The 21,561-nt window shown below is 38.1% G+C and overlaps 1 protein-coding gene and 1 long non-coding RNA gene across 3 annotated transcripts in view; both read left to right on the forward strand.

The window, feature by feature from the left end:
• Positions 1-3,524: 3,524 nt before the first annotated feature.
• ccbe1 (collagen and calcium binding EGF domains 1) overlaps positions 3,525-21,561 on the forward strand; it is a 38,407-nt gene continuing 20,370 nt past the window's right edge. The window contains exons 1-2 of one of the 2 annotated variants that reach the window (XM_051412718.1): positions 3,525-4,015; positions 4,112-4,192. In XM_051412718.1, coding sequence (XP_051268678.1) covers positions 3,912-4,015; positions 4,112-4,192 — 185 coding nt within the window. In that variant the 5' untranslated portion in view covers positions 3,525-3,911. The remainder of the gene's footprint in view (positions 4,016-4,111; positions 4,193-21,561) is intronic. The other variant, XM_051412717.1, reaches the window with a different exon arrangement.
• On the forward strand, positions 4,207-15,682 carry LOC127370558 (uncharacterized). The gene is made up of 2 exons (XR_007886245.1): positions 4,207-14,531; positions 15,415-15,682. It is a non-coding gene; the product is annotated as an uncharacterized LOC127370558 (long non-coding RNA).

Genomic DNA, 21,561 nt, shown 5'->3' on the forward strand with positions numbered 1-21,561 from the left:
TGGACAAATTCATTTTTAGTTGTGTTAAATAAGACTTTTGTTCCTAACATAAACACAGCTTGCAAGGAGTGCATGAATGGTGTCTGTGATGCAGGCTGTTAATATTTCTAGTGAACTCAAACTTGCTGTGGCTGTCTCCCAGTCTGTCTGGGCATGTGCAGAGAAGCACTGCAGTGCTGCACTGTGAAAAGAGAGAAAGACAGAGAGAGAGGAGTTGTGACAGTGGGGTACTCATTCCCTGCGATACTCTCATTGCCATCCCATGTGTGAGAGAGCGTTTAGAGGATAAAAGACTATATTTGTGTGTTAGTCCACTGCTGCAGCCGCGTATTATGAAGCATCCATTAAGCATGAAAAGGTTACAACCTACAGGGCTCTGAATCGTTTTTCATGGCACATATTCTCATTGCACAGCTCATCATTGTACCAGAAACAGTTTCTTTTCAGATTTCCACTTGCTAAACAACTAAACTGAGTCAGATTGGTGCAATACAACCCATAAACCACTACATCATAGATTACCAGTGCAGTACTGCTCCAGTTCAACTCAAGCTGATTCAACCTCTTGCAGACATCTCAAGGACAGCTCCTTAATCAAGAGAAACAACCAAGTCCCATCACAGACAGTTTTAGTCTTTACTGGCTTTTGTTTGTTCCAACACAAACCTTTACCAAATGTCTACCAAAGAATTGTCCACCTGTGCTCTAAACAATCCTTCTAGTTCAGGAAACAACCAGCTCAGATTAACAACACTTGTCATTAGGTCTGTAACTTGGCAACCAGACGGACACACACAAACAGAGAGAGAACTGATTAAAGCAAGGATGACAAGAGTCCCAGTAAAAAGTTTTAACTACTTAATACCCAGAGACTGAGACAGTGTAATAAAACATTTATTTGAAAGTGAAGTCCAGAGAAAATGGTAAAAATGCTTCCTTTGTTGTTCAATGTTTTCTTGAAAATGATGACATGGCAAAAGAGTCACAGATAATTATTTCATATCTCTAAGGCAGAGGCTGTTGCCAGATATTATAGTGAGGTTATTAGCCCTGTAGCTTTGATACAGTATCAGCCTGCAACATTAATTGGCTACTTGTGCTGTTGCAGGCATGATCCTTCTCTGCCTCTCGGGCTGCTGAGGCATCAAAACAGGTGGAACATAAATGGCACAGCATGTGCACCTCAGAGTCGTGACGCACCCTGGTATTTCTAAAAGCTGTCATCCATTTTGTGGGCAATGATGACGATAGTGGCGAAAGAGGGGTGGGGGTGGGATCTCTTGGTTGAAAGGGCCATCAAGTGGCCAGAAATTGAATTGCACCTTCAGACGGCTGCAGAGCCACAGAGGCTCAGTTGTAATGAAGCGAATAGACTGGTGAAACACTGCTTTCCCTTGAACTGAAAGGGTCATGCTTGAGTGGGCATTTTGAAGCAGGCTCAAGGTGTCATTTTCTGCTAAATGATACTGTAAGAGAAATGATTCCCAGTCTTCTATAGAAAAAAAAATGTAATTGTAATAGGTAATATTGTATTACATTTCGCTTCAATAGACATTAGGACTAATGTCATATTTCTGAATAAAGTTCAATCATACCTGACTGACCTCACAGATTGAAAAGCTACCATAGTGTCTGTAAGTGACACCACAGTCCTCTTGTTTCACTGGGATATCCTTTACAGGCTCCTCAGTGACTCCGCTATCCAACTCCCTGTAATGGCACACTGCATTCCTGAGAAACTAAAGAACTCTTGGGTTCTGCAGGTGCCAATGAACAATGTTTGTGCTCAGATCAGGCCTTCTGGTAGAGGTCACATAGAGGGCAAGGTCATTCAGAAAAAAACGCAATTTCTCATCAGCTTCCTTAGATCACTTGGGCTAAGGAATGAGTTGAATAGTGAGTGAGTTTGGGTTAACAGAGCATGAAAGTTACAACGTCAGTCCCTGCTGATGTTCATGGCTTGGTGGCCTTCATGTTAAAGTGCTGACTGGAATCCAGCAATTCTGAGGTACTCCACTTCATACTTCTACTCGTCTTTTAGAGGGAAATATTGTACTTTTTGAATCATTAGTAGATACTGATTGTGGGTTAGGATTTAAAAAACCCCTGGTGAGCATTGAATGATACCTGTAGGTATATTCTGTAGTTAAAACTTGTGTACTTAATTAAATTTTTAAATGAAAGACTTGATAATTAATTGAGTGATTTAAGTGTTATTGTTATTTTTGCAACTTTTACTTAAATAGAGGAGTTCACTACTTCTTCCACCTCTCTTGACTCTTGAAATGACTGATATAATGTAATAAGAACAAAATGTCAACAATGTATGAATATTATTCATAAGGTGGCAACATAATCAGTTATTGTTTGAGTTTTAGAGTTTTTGATGATGATATAATGAAGCACAGTTTTTCACTGGGTCCCGGGCTATAAATATGCCATGTTTGTCCTGCAATCCTTTCGCTGATATTTTATCTCGATGCTCAATTAATTCACAAACTCTGCTTTTCCCTTTCAACATGCTGCTCAGCTTTCTTTTTGATGACTTGGCTGATATTTTACACCATAAATCTTCAGTGTTTTGATGCAGTAAATAAAGACAGCAATCTGCTTTGCTCATACAGAAACTACAGAAAAGCTGCCCCCTGGAGGATTTAAGGCACTGGTCTGAGGTGAGTAAATGTGAGTAAATGCAACACTATTTTAACTGACTAATGAGTTTTCCTTGTTGACATTATGCTAACGAGTAAGCACGTTCTGCTGTGTTTGTTTAGTTGAGATGAAACCTGCATGCTCTTGCTGAAAATATCAGTGTTTGAAATTATTTTGAAAAATGTGAGTTTTTCATAGCCTATTTCAAATGCACATTACATTTCAATCTGATTCCATCAGTAAATTAAACTTAAATTCTTTCTGTCCATTAAGTTTGCTGGACTTGTGAGAGACAAATAAAAAAAAAAGCTGAAGCAACAGAGGCTGATATCCTTACTTTAATTCTTCATATGAAACAAAAACATGTATAGGATCATTCTCTTCTCATAATGCAACTCAGTAGTCTTTCATTTAACACTTCATTTATTTAAACTTTGGAAAGCTCCCTCCAGACACACAGAGTAAATTAAACAAATGTTTTCACAGATTGAGTCCTCTGGACGAGTAAACTGTAGCCTACTCCATGTGTTCATGTTCCCCTTTAATATTTTAGAAACTGTCTCTCTCTTAATTTATGAATACCGTAGGCTGTGCTCACCTCTTGTAATAGAGGTAGGCTACAATAATTACTTTAAATGTGTGTGAACTCGTATTGCTGATGCATTTTTAATGTGCTGGTTTTATGAGCATCCACTTAAAAATGAATAGACTTCATCTAATTGATGATGAACATTCATGTAATTATATTTCTTATTCATTATTGATTAGTTGTTGTTTCAGTAACAGCCGCGCGGTGGTAGCAAAGTCGTGGACGTCATGACGCACATAGCGCGTTCTAGTATGCGTGCGTGCGTGCGTGCGTGCGTGCGAGTGACTGATGGGACAAGCGTTAGTGTCTCCGTTCATGTCAATTTTTCAAAGTTTCACCGAAGAGAAACCCGCTATCCAAAAGTGTCTGTGAACTGCGCACCTACAAAAAAAAAAGAGAGACATTTAAGGATGAAAAAGTTAGAAATATTCCGTCTCTTTCGGTTTCCTGACGTGACCCGTCAAAAGTACAGAGGAGGGAAAGTTACCGTCTGTAGTGACACCAGTTCATTCACGTTAGCTGCTCAGATGCACGGGGTGAGTGGGAGGGTCTGTGGCTGTGTCTGCACACACCACTTTACGCCACTTTACGCTCTGAAGTTGTAGCAGTGAGGAGGTAATCGTTACAAGTGTGGATTACTGTCAGCACCCGAGGTGACTGGACCGATGAGATGATACTAAAACACCACAGCAGCCCTCTTCTGCTCACCGTCACCTGCATGTGCTTCTCGGGAGGTTTGCTTTGGTCCTATCAAGAGGAGGATGCCAGTGACGGGTAATTTTGTAGGACACGTTTAATGACACGAGGACTCCTTGCAACGAGATGAGAGATAAATGTTTATTTTGCTTTTTAAAATGTCTCCTTTCACAGGGGAGAGTGCTCTGAAAATAACATTTCTACAACAAAGTACCCCTGCGTGAAGTCGACTGGCGAAGTTACAACGTGTTACAGGTACAGTAGGATGATTCATGTGGTTGGATGCTGTTCAAATTATTTTATTATCCAACTGAAAAGGGTTATAATAATAGTGTGAGATGATCAAGCTGCGGTGCACTGTGTTTTGTGTATGTAGCTGTACATGATTTTAAATTGAACTTGTCATTTCCTATTCAGAGCAGTAATGCTGTTTAAATGGTGCTTGGTTGAAATGGCAGTGAAATGGAAAATAATTTAACTTGGTGTGACAGTGGGCACAGTTCCTGCATATGAGCCACTGAAAGATAAATGTAAGTGAAAATCTGAGGCTGATAATAGCATTTCATTTATTTGATTTAACAATTTAATTTATTGTTTTCAATGAATCTGCTGTGGTCAGATGTTTATCACTTGTAAAATTTCTGCTTCCTAGCAAGGCTGCACCTTGTCATCACACATATTACAAAACATGAACGTAATTCTATAAAAATGCATCAGATGTGTTGAAATGAAGGGCTTTTTGGGGACAGATGAGCCAATGTGGAGTTTCCCTCTTCATCATCCTTTGTGAACTTAAGGGATCATTGCAATCTAAATATCCACAAGACTCCAGATAGGCCTGTTCTGCTCTTACACTGGCTTTAATTATGACAGCTCACAGACACAGTGGACACAGCGGTGCCTCGCAGCAAAACTCCTGTCAGAGGCTACGGATTAAGTTGTTAGAACCTAATCTGTCTCCATTGCAAGGGGCCACCTCACAGGCATAATGAAAAAAACTTTTACTTACTGACTTTAAAGAGGCATTTTTAGTCAAAAATCAGTTTGGATATCCACTGCGCTATCCTTTTTTAAGGCAAATTCATTCATTTTGGTAAAGAGAGCATGGTTTACACATTAAAAGTATGTGATAAACAGAATATATACAGTTCACTGCAAAAACGTTTGACAAAGAGCATGTGCTACTCTCCAACACCCCCACACTCCCTATGGTGGTCATTTAAGATATGCTTATTGTAACATTGAATGTAATGCTTTTCTTTCAGGCTGATGAGATGGGCGCACTGTTGCTTTGGAAACACAATCATGAAAATTATTCAGGGAACTAATTTCAAACATTTTGTTGATGATCTTGATTCATAGCAAATCTATTTCTGTTAGTCCTTTTCTGGGAAAGCTTATTGAGAACTAAAGAAATGCCAGATAGTTGAATATCTTCCGTGAGAAGTCTTCCAAATGTAGACTTTGTAAGTTTTCATCTCTGCATCACTTGACAAACTGCTGGCCATGGTTCAAGCTCACAGTGACATCCTGTTTGATCTTCAAATCTCAAACACATTCTTAACATAATTATGTTGGTTTATGGTTATTGGCTGAAACCGCAGTTGTTTCCCACAATGTTTATTTAAAGAAGAAAAACTGTTTTAGCTAAGAGCCAAGATAATGCGTCCTGGGTGCATTTCAGTTCACCTGTGTGGTGTGAGCTGATGACTGCTCATCAGCCCTGTAATGGTTACTAGAGAAGTTTTATTGTAATGCCAAATATTCCACACACGGATCTCAATTTGATAAGATTAATATTGCTTTGGCATACTGCTTCTCCTTTTTTTTTTGAAAATGCAGTCATAGACCAATGCAATTGTGCCTTGGTATGTCAGGTTTAGTTCAAAGAGAACCAAGTGATTTAAGTTGGCAAGATTCAGTTGCCAAAGGAAAATGAAGGCTTATGGCATTCATTAGGCGCTCTGTATCAGTATCAGTGTCTCTGTACATCTCTGAACATTTTGTTACTGTAATTAAAAAAAAATTTAACACTGCCATTAGAACTATTTGTGTAAAGGTTTGCAAACCACTCAAGCTTACGGTACACATCACATGAGCAGTTCCTTCATGGGCTGAATATCGGGGTCATGATTGTGGTTAACTGAAGAAACAGGATATTTAAATCCTTACCGAATTATCTAATCTAATCTGATGAATTTGACTATGCTGTTTTTACCCAGCCTTGGGAGGCAGCTGCGACTTGCGAGATCTCGTGAGAATCCATCTTGTCAGGCTTCAGACTCTGTGCTTGTGTCCAACAACAATGTTACCGGATCATTCAGCGAACGAGGAACTACTGACAGCTATGGCGTGAGCTGCGGTCGTGGTTTAATGCTACGTTTGTGGGACAGTGTGTGGGAGAAGTGACCCTTTGCTTGAAAAAACAATGGCGGCTGCTAAAGAGGTTAGTGTAGATGTTGCTAGCATCGATTATATGAGAGCTGGATAGTATTTCCTAATTGAAAGAAGAGCAAAGAAGGCTTTTCTTGATGGAAAAGATGTTTTTGCTCTTCTCCTGACTGGCTTAACTAATGGTTTATACATATATATATATATATGTATAATTGTATAAATACCTGTTATATAGTTTGTTGATATTAGTTGAAGTTTGCCAATGCTAGAAGGTGATAGACAGATTGTTCATCCAATCAACTATCACCGGTATTTTTTGAAACTACCTACCCTTTTCCAGTTTCAAACGACAAGTTCCCTGATGGTTCTGTGTAACAAACCATCCATATATAACCAAGTCAATTTCTGAGCTTTAGAGTTGCTGGTAGCTCGATCTGGTTACACTTAGACTGAACCAGGCTAACTATTTCCAGTCTTTATACTAAGCTAATCAGCTGCTGGCTCAAGCTTCATATTTAACAGACAGATGTTTAAGGGACATCGATCTTCTTACCCAACTTTTAAAAAGAAAACAAATAAGCTTATTTCTCAAAATGATCAATGATTTACAAGCATTGACATTCAAGTCTTCTGTAGGTCTAGTGGGAGATGAGACTACATTTTGAAACAGGCCCTCTTTGGCCATGGCATTCCACAGTGTGCACAGTTTAACACTCATCCTTGGAGCATCTATCATATTGTGAAACAGCACCAGGGGAGTCACCAAAGACCCAGAGAGCATATGTCACAGCACAAGAGAAGTACCAGGGCCTCGGCTGACTCTGACCATATCTGTCTCACTGTCAATGGAGACACATTCTTCTCTCAGTGGTCCTCTGGGTTGTTTTACATGGAGATTGTCATATTTGAGTTCTTTTATTTGTGTTTAAGGTCTAGTGTCTTACAGGCTGAAGGGTTAAATATGCTTGGCTCATAACAAGATGTGAAAGGTAATGCAGGGTTTTTGTTCCAGAGGTTGCACTTCAATTATAAATGCTTGTGATTGCAACATAAATGCTTCACTAAAAACCAAAGGAGAGTTTGATTAAACTGATAAGGTGTGAGCTGTTTGTTCCAATTTGGCAACATCTTTAGTGCTATTCGGTCACTGCTGTTGCATTTGAACAGTATACCTCCCAGTGATCAGTTTGTAATCATTGCCAATTCTATGACTTATCTTTGTTAGGTTTTCTGTTTTTGTTGCTGATGGTGGCTATCTTTTCTTTGTTGGTTTGGCCATTGTGGTTATCAGCGGTCATGCTAACAATCCTCTTTATCCTCCTATAGGGTTTTATTTTTCCAAAACAGTTGCTGCTGTTGAAAACATAAACCCATCAGCTTGTGTCCAGATCATTTTCTCTCTGTGGCTTGTGTCACAAAGCATGATTACTGTACTGACGTGGCTGGACAAATGCACTGAGCATAACCCAGAAGAGGTTTTTAGTCCGTGTTGCAGATTTGCCGAGCTTCCAAGTTTTCCTCAGGAGTTAACTTCATAATCCTACTTTGTGAGACAGACCCCCTGGGGGAAAGCAGCAAATCTTTGAGCTTTCATGAATTACTGCAGGCTGAATCACTTCATCAGTTGGCAATAGAGAGTGACAGAACATTTATTTATGAAAAGGTGAAGGGTTTTGTACTAAAGATTCATAATTGTATTGTTTTTATACTGCTCAATCAAACACATTAAATGGTTGTAAATGTTAAGATGTTTTTTCACCTGCTGAGATTAAGTATCTTGTGACTCTGAAAGTCCAAGATGAGATCCAGATCCAATCTGTTAACCATCATAGGATGTAGACACATTAATATTCTTTGTTTATAACTTTTCTCAGGTGACAAGAGGGTACATGAAACAGTGATTACATTGGCTTGATTTATTGTGTATACGATGTCGGCCTTACCTACTCCGTAAAGGAAATGCTTCTCTGGAAAAGAAGCAGAACACAGGCAGAGTGAGTCTTTCTACTCTACAGCTGCAACAGTTACACATAATTGATGTGTGGCGTGTATAATTGTTGCTTTGTTATTTCTCCAAATAATTCTAGTCGTACTGAGCATTTTGTTGCATACTCTGCCCCCCCTCTGCTCTGGAATTCAAGGGAAACTCTGGTTTACGCAGTAAGGAAACTGAGGATAACATTTCTTCAGCCCCCCTGTGAGACATGATAGCCACGATACTTCTCATGCACTTGGCTGATCCAAACAGCATTGTTTATGTCCCGTAAATGTCGCCTTCAATTCATTCCAATGAAGTAGGTTGGAAGTAGGTCTCTCTTACGTCTCTTGTCTTTTTTGCGCATTGTATTCTAGTGAATCAAGTGTCCCCGAAATTTGTCAAAATTAATTCGATAGACTTTCCATGCAAAATGAGTTATTGAGTTATATTGTGATGTAAAGTCCAACAGTGGGGGTACGGCTCAGTTCCAGAAAAATGATCACTTCAGACTGATTATTCAACTTGGCTACAAGGCTTTAAGTCTCTCTTGTTTCCTTGGTTTTCAAATCTGGTTTTCACATCAAATTTAAATGTATTCTGCACCTTGGAATAATCCTCTCAGTTGGACTTCTGTTCCCTCTCCCAATTCAAATAGCTTTCAACACAAGAAATACTCTTGGGGATTCTTTGTTGCCATATTGTCATCCCTCCAGTGATCGTGGATCCATGAAGGATATATTGTGGCACAGCTTAAGGCGTTCAGCAGGCACAAATGTTATGTTTTGTTCTTTTGGGCCGTTACATTTCTGATACAAATATATAAATGTTCTGCACTGGAAAGTAGAATCAGTCTAGATTTATTGACAACACATGAACAGCATCTTCAGGAGAACTTCTTGGTGGAAAAACATGTAACTCAAGGGAAACCCCCAATGTCATAATGTTACTAAATGAATGTCAACACACACACACACACACACACACACACACACACACACACACACACACAAAACACATGGGGACAAATCCACTCTTGTAATGTAGTTATTTAATAGGTTGGAGTCTATTAAATAGATCAAATAACTTTTCCATTTGAAACATTTTGAATGTGTGCTGATAGTGAGGCTTTTAGTGAAATTACACATATGCTGATACAGTGTAATTAGTCCTTAAGTGATTATTGGATGAAAGAATGAAAGCTTTCTGATGGAAAACTGATGACTGCACATGAGGGAGTTGGAAAATATTAGACAATTTAATATGATTACTCTCAGACATTCTATATAGATGTGTTTTTTTTTATTACTTACAAACCCAATTATCATCCACCTCATGAATGCTACTGGATATGTGTCAGAGAACCAGTTAGTAGACTTTATAACTATACTTGTCAAGTCTTGCCTACTTACCTAAAAAAGGGCAGCAGTGCAGTACATGTCAAAAGATTTTTGGAAGATAAAGCCATTAAAACAGTTGTTGTTCATTTGTAAACAAGGTTTTAGTGGTTTTCATTTTCCAAAAACACAGAGACTAAGTGCCAAAGCAGGCATAGTTTTTTGATTTATTAAAACCACATCTGGAATTATTTACAAAACATTTTTTAGTTTGATCGAAACTGCAAGTTATTTTTTTATGAATGGCATGATTATAAACCATTGAATTTCTGGAATAAAATAAATAAATAAAAGCAGTATGATAAAGCAGCTAAGTTGACTGAGGAAGGAGCATGGAATAATTCCAAGCAGTTTCCCAATAGCCTTTTGAGTGAAACAGAGTTTACCGGAATTAACCTCAGTAGATGCAGAATCAGATAACACTTCTAAGAATCATGCCAATCAAAAATGCCTGAAGTGATTTACAGTACTTGGCACTGATTTCCAGGTTACTGGTTTTGGTGCTGTATGAGTAATAAGAGAAAAAGTTAGAGTGAAAGTTACTGGTATAATGTAGACAAGCAACTTTGTTATTGAAAGGCAATAAACTGCTTTTACAAATTGCTGAATACATGTGCTAAATAACTAACACGTCCGTATATGGTCTGATATATCCCATAATTCATCATAAAACAGATCCCTGAAATAATACATAATGTCCTGTCAAAGAAAAGACATCAACATCTGTTTTCTATCAATATTCAGAACAAGGATATGTATCCTGTCAACACAAGTAGACGGCTGTATTACAGAGACAGTACTGTGGATTCAAGCAGTTGACATGAACATTTGGTGTTACTCTTTAATGTCATTTTCCGCACAGTTGAACATCAACAGGCTAAAGGCAAAGAGAAGAAGGTCAGCTGTCGAATTAAGCTAATGATCCTAGTATGTCTGATTTAAAATGTTAACCCTAACCCTAAAAATAAAGAAATACTAATAATAACATGATTGGCAGGACAACAGCATTTGTTTGTGCCTTCCAAAACCGTTACGCTACAAATCCCTGTAAATAAATCTGTTTTAAGATTTAACAACACCATGGTTAAGGTTTGGTTCAGTTTAAGCATGAACTTGGTTAGAGTTAGGGGAAGAGCATGGTTTGGCTTGGAATGACTACTTCATTAAGGTTAGGGGACTTTCGTCATCATGGTTACAATAATAACCACTTGTTCAAGCTCTAAGAACCGCCACTGTCATTATATGAAGAAGCCACCATTGACTTTTGGCAGGAAATAGAAATGTTTTGTTGACCCACTAGGATAATAGTCATTAATACAATTGAGGCCTATAGAGGGATTTATCACTTCAATGTAAAAAGTATATTGTTTTTGGGACACCTGTTGTGTTACTGTTGTATTTCTTAGGAGGACAGTGTCCTTTTTCAGCCTCTTTTCAGTTGGTCAGACAAAAGTAAAAAATAATGGATGAGGTTTAAATATGTTCAAGCCCTACTTCAGCAGTTTCTTTTGTCTTCTGGAGCTTTTTACCCCCCCCATGTATTTGATGATTAAAATGAGACCATAATGCTTTCACCTCCTGTTGTGAATAGATATCGCCTTGTTCACCTTAGCCAACAAATTGTTTAAATATGTGCTGTTTTTGCACCACTTTGCACTCTCCTAGCTCTACCACTACTAGTAGGTCAATCAGAGGCTTTTCTCATGGGATATTTGGACTTGGTTTGCCTTTTCATTAATCACCCCAGTGTTTTTTATGTCCTTATAAAATGCGTCTTTTTTAAAGTTACTAACCAGGTTTTCAATAACACTGACACTTCTGGATAGGAAAGAACTTATCTTGTGCCAGTTGTTGCCTACAGGCAAATTGTAACAATAAGGTTATTGTGCGCATTACTTGATTGTTTTGTTATTTTTGCTCATTCACACTTTTGATTTATTATCTGCCTGTGTGCTCATGTGCATGGCCCACTTTAGTAAATACCCTGCACAGGTGGGATTAGTTGCACCTGCATGTGCAGTTCTGGGGCTATAGACCTCATTTGAAATACACCATTACTCATTTGTTTTTAAACGGACATACCATAAAATATATACCTGTATGTTTATTGCTGTGCTGCACCATGGTAGTGACAGGTTGCTTCAAATGTTATTTTATGTTACTACATTTTGATCTAATGATTGTTGAGAAATTAAAACTCAAGTGGTTGATGCAAAACACAGTTAATTTATTTTTTCAAACATATCAAGAAAACCTTTATAGAGTAGAGTTACTCAGCATAAGAAAAGGAGAAAGTATTTTTTTTATGAAAAAAAAAGATTTTCTTTATTTATGATTATCACTTATTTTTCGCACATACTTGTACTCGGACGAATCACTATTGGTACTTTAGACTTTTTTTCTTGTCCAATAGAAATATTATTTATGTTCATGTTACTAATTCATAGCACATAGGCCCCTGAGCCAGCCATTATTTTGTGTCATTTTAATGGTGTCGCACTTTGCAACACATTTTGAATAATATTGTTATAGAAGTCGAGCCAATTGGTCATGAGTAGTTTCTGCAGGTCCTGTCATTATTGTATTAGTGTGGGGTTGGAAGTTCTCTCAGTTAGGGCTGATCTGTGTTGTGAGTGGGAGGTGGTGGCAGGTTTTTCCAGTTTGATTTATATCCATCATTCAACTTTGCTCCCGTAGGGAGGTGATATTTTACAAAGCTTTATTAGTATTATTTCAGATTAGATTTTAAAGAGCTGATCAGCCACAGTCTTAGTATGCCCTATTAGGTAAAGGATGAATTCCCATCCTACTTCTTAAAAGCACTGCGGAAGATACAGCAGTGTAAGTTATCATGGTGAGAGCAGGGGAGGACATGTTAGTGTTAAGGAGCATTCCTTAGTGACAGATGTAGAGCACAAGCAGCAGCAAACATCCTCTCTCTCCTCTCTTATGTCTTTGGTGCATTGCACTTTATGAATTAAAGTTGTGTGTCAGAAATATACATACAGTAGTTGTTCATAACTTTGCTATTGGATTCACTATTTCATTTTTTTTACCCAAAATGTCAAGCAAACAGTGAAACAATATGTATTAAAATAATTGGAAACATGTAATTTATTTCCAATTTTAATCAGACTTATCAGTGTTACATTTTCACTGTTACTGGACAGAGAGTTGCTTTGATTTGGTTTCTTACAAATGCATTTTCATTTGAAAGAAGATTGTTATATGAAACATACCTTTATTGGAAAGACCATGCCTTCCTTGCTTTATAATGTATCTTAAAGTCTGGAGTTGTTTTATCAGAATAGTTTGACAGCAGTTGTTTGGATGATTTTGAGTTATTGCCCAGAGTAATACAGGACTATAACTATAACTACAGGACATCCACCTGTCGTCTTTTCACCTGCGGTGTCATACTGAAAACCGGTAGAAGAAATTGGCATCTGAGTTCATTTATAAATGAGTGCTGGTGGTCACATCCTGACACTTTTAGATATTCTTTCCACGTTCTGACCTTAAGTATCAGTTGGGAATACATGCTAAGTGGTAGTATATCATAAATTAAATGAATTACAAGATTTATTTGGTGTCCGGTGATCTTTTAGACCTTGTGTGATCTGTTTCACATTCACGTTGGAACATTTTCAGATCACAGACATTTTTCCATCTCCAATCCATGTCTCAACATTTTTTTTCTGATATTTGGGTTTCTTAAAATTCTTGTTTATTTTGGTCGATGCCCATTCACCCATCAGTTTCTTTCCATGGAGAACTGTTGCGTAGTCATGCTTTGGTCATGCTGTGGCTTTGCGATGGTGATGTGTAAACAACAGGCTGAGGTTTGTCTGCCTCCGTGCCTGTGCTCTGTATGTATAAGACCATGCTCTAGTTGTTTTCAACACGTTATTATATTGTACCCTGAAGAAGATATTAAAATCAGCACTTGGCAACTTCTCGACAAGTTAATTGAAAGCAATTACGAATGAGTTTAAACGCCCAATTGCTTAAACTTTTCGCTAATTGTAATTCATCGTTGAGCCACTTGAAGCCTTTATTTATTCTCCCATTAGTCAAATGAATAAGCTGCTAATTTCTGAAGGACAGCGGCTAGCTAAAGGACATGTTCGTCTGCAGCAATATGTCAGTCATGATTAATTTCAAACAGCTGCAGCAGCATTCACTGTCAGTAACACATTTTGAGAAAGCTTTGTATTTTTAATTTTTTTTATTTTGGCAGCACAGATGTTGCCCTTCCATTGAGAATTTTGCTTGTATGCTGCTGAATTTTAATGTTCGTGTCAGTGGTAGTTCAGTTTAAAGGGGACATATTATGCAAAACCAACTTTTTAATCATTTGATTATGTACATTTGGGAATCTGGAGGGCCTATCAGCAGGCAAAGTGTGAAAAAAAATTACTCAGTCATGTTTTTGTGGGCTACCTCAGTCAGAATACAGGAGATAAATCACTCAATTTCAGATGTTCAGAGTTTTTGACGTCATTTCGGCTCCATGTTGCCACCCACCGCAGTTTACTTCCTGTGTTGACTAGCGGAGCTCCGCCATTGTTACTATAAAAGAGCAAGCTAGCAGAGAACAAGCAAGCGAGCCCAGCCTGCCGCCTGCCGCCAGCTGCCTGCCGCCTGCCAGCCTAATGTCTGGGCAAAGGCTTCAGCAGACAAACTGTTCAGTCATTGGCTGCACAGCCCAACACTAATTTACATATGTATGAGCCACTGGATTTATTTTTATTTTTGACGGCAATGACTGTTCCTGAAAGAGGGATTCATACCAACTGTCTGTGGAGAGACGGCAGAGGAAGCAACTGTAAGTATTTTTTAGAATTTATGCTTTGTTTTTCATTGTTCGTGTAATGCTAGCACATGCTAACCGTTGTCAGCTACAGGAGCCTCAGTGATGCTAACGTAGTTATTGTTTGTTAAATGTTTGTTAAATGTTTGTTAAATGTTTGTTAAATGTGTGCAAGATGAACATGAAACTTATAAGGTGAGGTTAATTTATTAAGCCAGCTGGTGCAGATATCTCCATATTCTGAGATTTACACAAAGTTTAATTACCAAGCTTCGTGCCGGGGGGGGTGTAACCAGCTGGGGCTAGCTTCGTTGTTGTTGTGTGGGTGTGTGTTACGGTGTGTTTGAACTTGATCTACGCGCACCGGAGTTAATGATAGAGCTACTGTGAGAGAGAAATAGTCAAACTGCAGGGATTCATTTGTTTAGTGATATTGTGTAACTTCGAGGCTCACTAGTCTGCCTTGTGGAGTCAAACTGACTAATAAAAGTTTGATCCATATATTTAGCGTTACTGCAGTACTGGTATTTAAGTGCAGGTCCAGTGTAACATCTTATAATACTATCATCTCCTATTGTATAATAAACAACACCGAGGCTCACTGCTAAATGTCTGTTATTGCACCGAGAACTTGTTACAACATCAGTTACAGTCAGTAAATGTCCTGTGTGTGTATCTGCTGCCATTAGCTAGACATTGTGTTGGTAACCTCAGATTGTTTCAACAACACATCACTACAGTTAGCTGCAACAAGGCACCCACCAGTGACACTGCTTTATTATTTTAGTTTATAACTTAGGACTACTTTGAGCCACAATGAGCTGTTGTACTTGTATTATATTATACTGTATATTATATGCTGCCTTACATGTAACACTGAATCTGCCTTGTTTTACAGGTGACCTGATGAAGCTCAGGTGTTCCTGGACCCATCAGAGGACAGAGACAGCTGCAGCATCAGGACAGTCTGGGTATCCAAAGGAAGACTCATCAAGATGAACACTGACTGCAGAGCTCCATTACCAGCTCACACTTCAGTATACTAGAAACCCCCTTGATGGAGAACATGATCTGCACATTTTACATAAAAGTTATAGCTTTGTTACTTGCAACATGTGTAACTGGAATATGAATGAAACATAAATAAAGTGTTTTACTTTTAAGAAGAGTTTTGGTCATTTTTAAATTCAGTAATAAGTGCGGTTTTATTTAAATAACATGTTATTTCACATTGGTTTTATGAAGATTTCCTGGATGTACAAGAGTTGTAAACCTGGTTCGTGTAACATCTATCAATATGAAAATGTGAAATTTAAACCTAAATTATAGAATATTCAGTATACAGTATTTTTAATGGGGTTCAAACATAATTGCAGCTTTTACACATATCTGAAGGTTAACTTTGGTAATAATACTTTCAAGTTAAAATATCAGACTATGAAATATGGATACAGTACAGTTTACAGTTGGTTACTTAGCAGTTTTTAAACCACAAAAACAAGTTACTTTATTAGATGAGTAATTCCTTCAGTTATGTTGACATGTTGTACAGGATAAAGTATTCCAGCCATATAATATGTTTAACTTCACTGGGCTGTGTAGACTGTTGGTCACTGCTCAATGCTGTACCTGTAAAGACAAGCATAAAACACAGTGTTGGTTCTCATAGTTAAGGTATAAACACTAACACTATGTGATAGATAGAGGTTTTTATAGCAGTATTTACCTGAGGAAAACGTCACAGAAAGCTGTAATCCTGATTGTTGATGTTGTTCGTTTCGCCATGATTTCAGGTCAGACTCCCGCTCTAACCTGTCCAGTGGTTAAGTTTTTGGTTTAGAAGCAGTTATTGAATTAATATTGACGGTAGAAATGCAGCTAAACTCAGTAGCAGTGAGGAGCTACCTGCCGGCAACGCTGAGGCGGAAGTGGGAGGGGCCGGAGCGTAATCTGCGCAAACCGTGTCATAATGCCGACCAATCAGAGCAGACTGGGCTTTTTGGGAGGGGGGCCTTAAAGAGACAGGAGCTAAAACCGAGCGTTTCAGACAGAGGCTGAAAAGAGGTGCTCAGCTATAGAAAAATAATGTGTTTTTTGAACATTAAAACATCTAAACCTATTGTAGGAGAGCCACAAAATACAAGTATGAACCTGAAAAGGGGCATAATATGTCTCCTTTAACACTACTCACAACCACCATCAGTGTGTTTGTCCACCTGTGAAGACCATGTTGTACTGTGGTCGCAGAGCTACAGTATAGCATGCCAATCTGTTTAAATTAGTCAGACATTTATCGTCCTTCTCACCTTGACCTCTTGTCTGCAAGACGGATGTATATGTTTAATTTGTTAGAAACCGCTCACATTAATAAGTATTATTTTAAATTATAGTCTCAGTTGGCCAGTGCTGGATATTTTTTATGTGCAGTCCCTGGACAGAATATTAAATTTCACCACTTGCAAGTATTAAAATAACATGAAAACCACAAAGCCTCAAGTGGGCTAACATATGTCACATACCACAGATCTCAGTTACCTTACATGCTGCATGTCATGAAAACATATGAAACTGATAAAAGATGCAATATAATACAGTAACTGCCTCACATGTATCCTCCAGCTGATGATGCAACATTAAGATACATCAACTGGGAACTATTAATATCTGTACAAAATTGTATGCCAATCCGGCAAGTAGATATTGAGATATTTCACAGGATAACTAAAAGATTTGACCTATTAGTAGCACTAGAGGATAAGTCAGGGATCACTAAAGTCAGTCGGCAGTCACTGGTATTCATTCTCTAAATACCATGAATACATGTACAAAATTGAATGGCAATCCGTCCATCAGTTATTGAGATATTCCAGTTCAGACCAAAGCGCTGTACTGACAGACTGACATTGTCATTCCTAGCCACACGGAATGTAGAAGCAGGAATCGACCACATATTTACTGGTCAAACACAAGACAAAAACCGGTCATGAAAGCCAGAAATATCACAGTTCTATGCATCCAGCCTGAACACAAAAAGGCAACAGTCAGCTCTTATAGCTTTGTAACACCTCATTTAATGCTCCCATGTGCGATTGCTGATAAACCTTTTCTAGTTCCTCAGTAAATGAGCTGTATTGATTTATCTGTCACATGCCCAGCTTGAAGCGCCTTTGTCAAGTGGCTTGAATGGATTGTAGATTGATTCATTGTTGGAGAGCTCCTTTTAAAATGTAAAGACCTTTTTCATGGCACTTCATATATTTCTTGTGAAATCCACAGGAGGTAGCGACACGGTATACCAACTCCAACTAATGAAAGGTCTCAAGAACATCTGCTTTTTACATTTAAGTCTTTATCAATATTGTTGGAGTCAACCTTACATTTCTACAGTGAGATGAAAGATATTGCTTATAATAAATGGTAATATGTCATAAACTACTGGTGATTTGAGTTCACCTTTCAGGATGCCAGTTCTTCCGGGACCAGTTTTCTTGAAATACATTTTTCATCCAAACTATTTTGCAACATTTTTGTAGCATGACTATTCATGTTGTAGTATTAATTGTTTAGCAGATTTTGTCCAAACTGTTACTGTAATGGGCTGCTAAATCTGTTGATAATACTAAAGTAATTACATTACTAATAATCCCTTAGAGATTCTTTTAACATTTACCTGAAGTGGAAGTTGCACGCTTTCACAGTAACTCCAGTGTTTGAAGACGATTGGTAATATATGGCTGGGGTCCAGTAAATGATTTGAGTTAGAAACACATGGAAGGGCTGATGGTGGTTTACTGTAACGGGCCACAGACAGCTGTGCTCTGTATAATTTCCTGTAGTGTCAGTATCAGAGACATCACACACACCTCTGCACTTGTCCTCAGCTTTTTAAGCGAACGTTTATATTAATGAAAATGTGACATTAAAGCAGATTGATTTCATTATGGGTTACTTCTCATTTTACAACATGTGGTCAGAGTCAAATCTGATTTGCTTGAGCCTGGTACACCACTGAGAAAACACAAAAAAGAGAGGCAGAGACTCGGGCTACCTCTGTTATAGCCGACTGGTAGTATTGTAGCTCCAGCTGTCTGCCAAAGCTGAGCAAAGCAGAAGTTCTTTTCTGGTGCGAGTCTCATTGAAAAACATCTTTCCTGGATTATTTTGCAGATGCCAGCACAGCAGGGGTGCTGTACATGGCAAGTGTAGCTGCTAACAGCAGATAGTTTGCAGCTAATATGGAGTGGTCTTTATTTTAAGTGACCCTTTTCACCAATACAAAAAGTAGCTATTTTTCACCATGTATTAGAAACAGTAGTTTATTCCCTATATGGCTGCATATTGGAGAGGCAGGCAGGGACATATGTTTCTTGCTTTTGATTTAAGCTGTTAATAAGGGCTCACTGTTGTGAACCTCACACCAAAACCATGATGGAACTCGCAGTCACTTTTGCTTTGCAGTCTTTTTGAGCAGAAGACATTCTGATAATGTGATTTTTTCTAGTGCAGGAGTACAGTCATTAGGTAGTGCATGCCTTGACGCAGTGAAGAGCACTCATACAGTGGCTTCACATTTTCTCTAGTTAGACGCATACTTAAATCTGGTGCCCTATTTTGCCCTATTTGTGTGGGACTGACAACAGACAAATGATTGATTTGGTCTTTGCAATGCCTAAGTCCAAAGTTTTTCTTGCTTTGGGCTGCAATTTAATTCCAGTACTGATTAGTCTGCAGGTTATTTTTTTAATTAGTTGATTAATCATTTAGTCCAGGGGCTTTCAAAGGGCTTTGGGTGATGTAAATGGGAAGTATAATGTTGCCATGGAGTGATGATTCTCAGGCAAGGCATGTGTTATAAGGGGCATATTTCTTCTATGATTTCGAAGCAGATTTATGGGCATTTTTTTCACAATGGACATTGGAGAGACTGTGAATATGTGCATTATGTCTCTGGGTGTTTTTTTGCATTTATTACAGCATGTAAAACGTGTATGTTAATGTACGATATTTGTCATTTGTCAACATTTCATATTTTATATTATATTTATGTTTTTTACGTTTTACTATATTGTGTTTTTACTATATTGAGATTGGTTAATAGTTAATGTCTGTATACTAACCTCCACTTATAGGTGCCAGAAGGAGTTGGGGACAAATACATTAATAAACACGTACTGTATGTGCTTACAACAACATTATAGTGTGTTATAGCTACATATAACTGTTTATACTGTATACTGATTATAGGCCTACATGTTAAATAGTGGGGCTTAAAGAATTGTTAATAAAAAATCAATTATATAAAACAGAGAAAAGTAGCTTATCTTAACATTGGAAGAGTTGCAAACAGAGAATTTGTGGCATATTTAATTATTTTTGCTTCTTAAAATTACTGAAACGATTATGCAATCATCAAAAGGAGTAAAACACATGAATGGGTGTTGGCTGCGGCCATAACATGACTGTTGTGTTGCTACACAGTTAGACAGCATGTTTTCGCAGTTACCAGACCTTCCCTTTACCGTTGTGTCACAAGGGAGGAAATGAAAACAAAAAGGCTAGAATTAAAAGCTGAGTTTTGAATTAGTGACATTCAATTGAGCGATGTATTTGCACAATTTTCAAACCAGACTGCTTGTTTTTTTAAAATAAGGGGCCTTACCAAGGGGTATTCTACCAAAACTGTATAACTGTCACGGGCTGTGAACACTGAGTTCAGACAGTCATTAACCAATAGGTTATGTTAATGTACCATGTTAGTGATCAAATGGGGCGCCGTTATTTCTCTGGGCAGACAGATATTTGCACTCACACTGGATACAGATAGAAACCGCATTGCAGAGAGCAATACATTTTAAATGGAGAGAGGGGATTTTTTTCAAGAGGATATTTGTCATGTAATAAGCCAACTAAATTGTTTTTATTTTACAGAAGTTATGTCCCAATGGTCTGTCTTTCTTCTTATAATATCATGCCTTTGTAATTTTCCCTTCCAGCTGCTCTGTTTGTGGCTTGCTCCCAGCATTTAATTTACCACATTATTGTCTACATGTGCATTAGGATTTCCTTCCCCGGGCTATCCTCTCAATTAGAAACTATATTTCTGTTAGATAATTCTGTGTTTATGTTATGTAATTCTCTATTCAACAGCATTTTGTTTTTAATACTTCCCCTTTGGAGGCTCAGGACTGCAGTAGAGTTGGGCCATCCAAGTACAAGATTTGTGACTGGGTCATGGTGGGGTCAACACTCTTTTCAGTGTTTTTGCATATTGAGATTGAATCAGATGACTGCATGTAATCTGAAAGGAGTTGCCTTTAGTGAAGAAATCCCCAGAGAACTGTCGCGTGTGCAGCTCCATTGAGCCTTTTAGCCTCATTAGGCTCACAGTTTTGGTTTTATGGATTCTAATGGGTTGGTGTTGCTATGCGCCTGCTGGATGTGGAGGTAGGTTATTGTTTTCTAACATGTTAGCCAAAACAGTTTTATAATGTGATGTGTGTCTGGCAGCTTGTCTTGGAGTTCTTTTGTCCCTTGTTGGCCATAACTGTATTAACATGGCTTTAAAATATCCAGTTTTTCAAAGTAAATCCTCAAATAGCAATTAGTGTATGTGAATTATTTTAGTTAAATGGGGTATAAGCAGATAACAATGCTTATTTCCTTAAGTATTCTATCTTGTGTCATCTCCGTACAACACCAGGTACTGAAAGGTCTACACACTGTATTTGTGTTGAAGAGGCATTGTGCCAGTAACAACTAGCCCATTCCAACCTTCTCTTATAAATTTCAGTATTGCATGAAGCTCTCGAACAGCTGAGTTGTTGTTGGACCTCACAGTCTATGAAATGTCCCTTTAGTCTTCATGCTGAGTTATACTGCTAAGTGCTTTGGGGTTATAATGCTACAACTGTTGTCTGTTATGGCCTTCCTCCAACAGGCACATATCAGCTTGTGGAAAAACATATTTCTCCAACATAATTTACTACCTTTTATGGCATCTCCAAACAACAGTTGTCTATAATTACATTATAATTACTGACAATAA

The sequence above is a fragment of the Dicentrarchus labrax genome, unplaced genomic scaffold (assembly GCF_905237075.1).
Source record: "Dicentrarchus labrax unplaced genomic scaffold, dlabrax2021, whole genome shotgun sequence".
In the NCBI taxonomy this organism is placed as follows: domain Eukaryota; kingdom Metazoa; phylum Chordata; class Actinopteri; family Moronidae; genus Dicentrarchus; species Dicentrarchus labrax.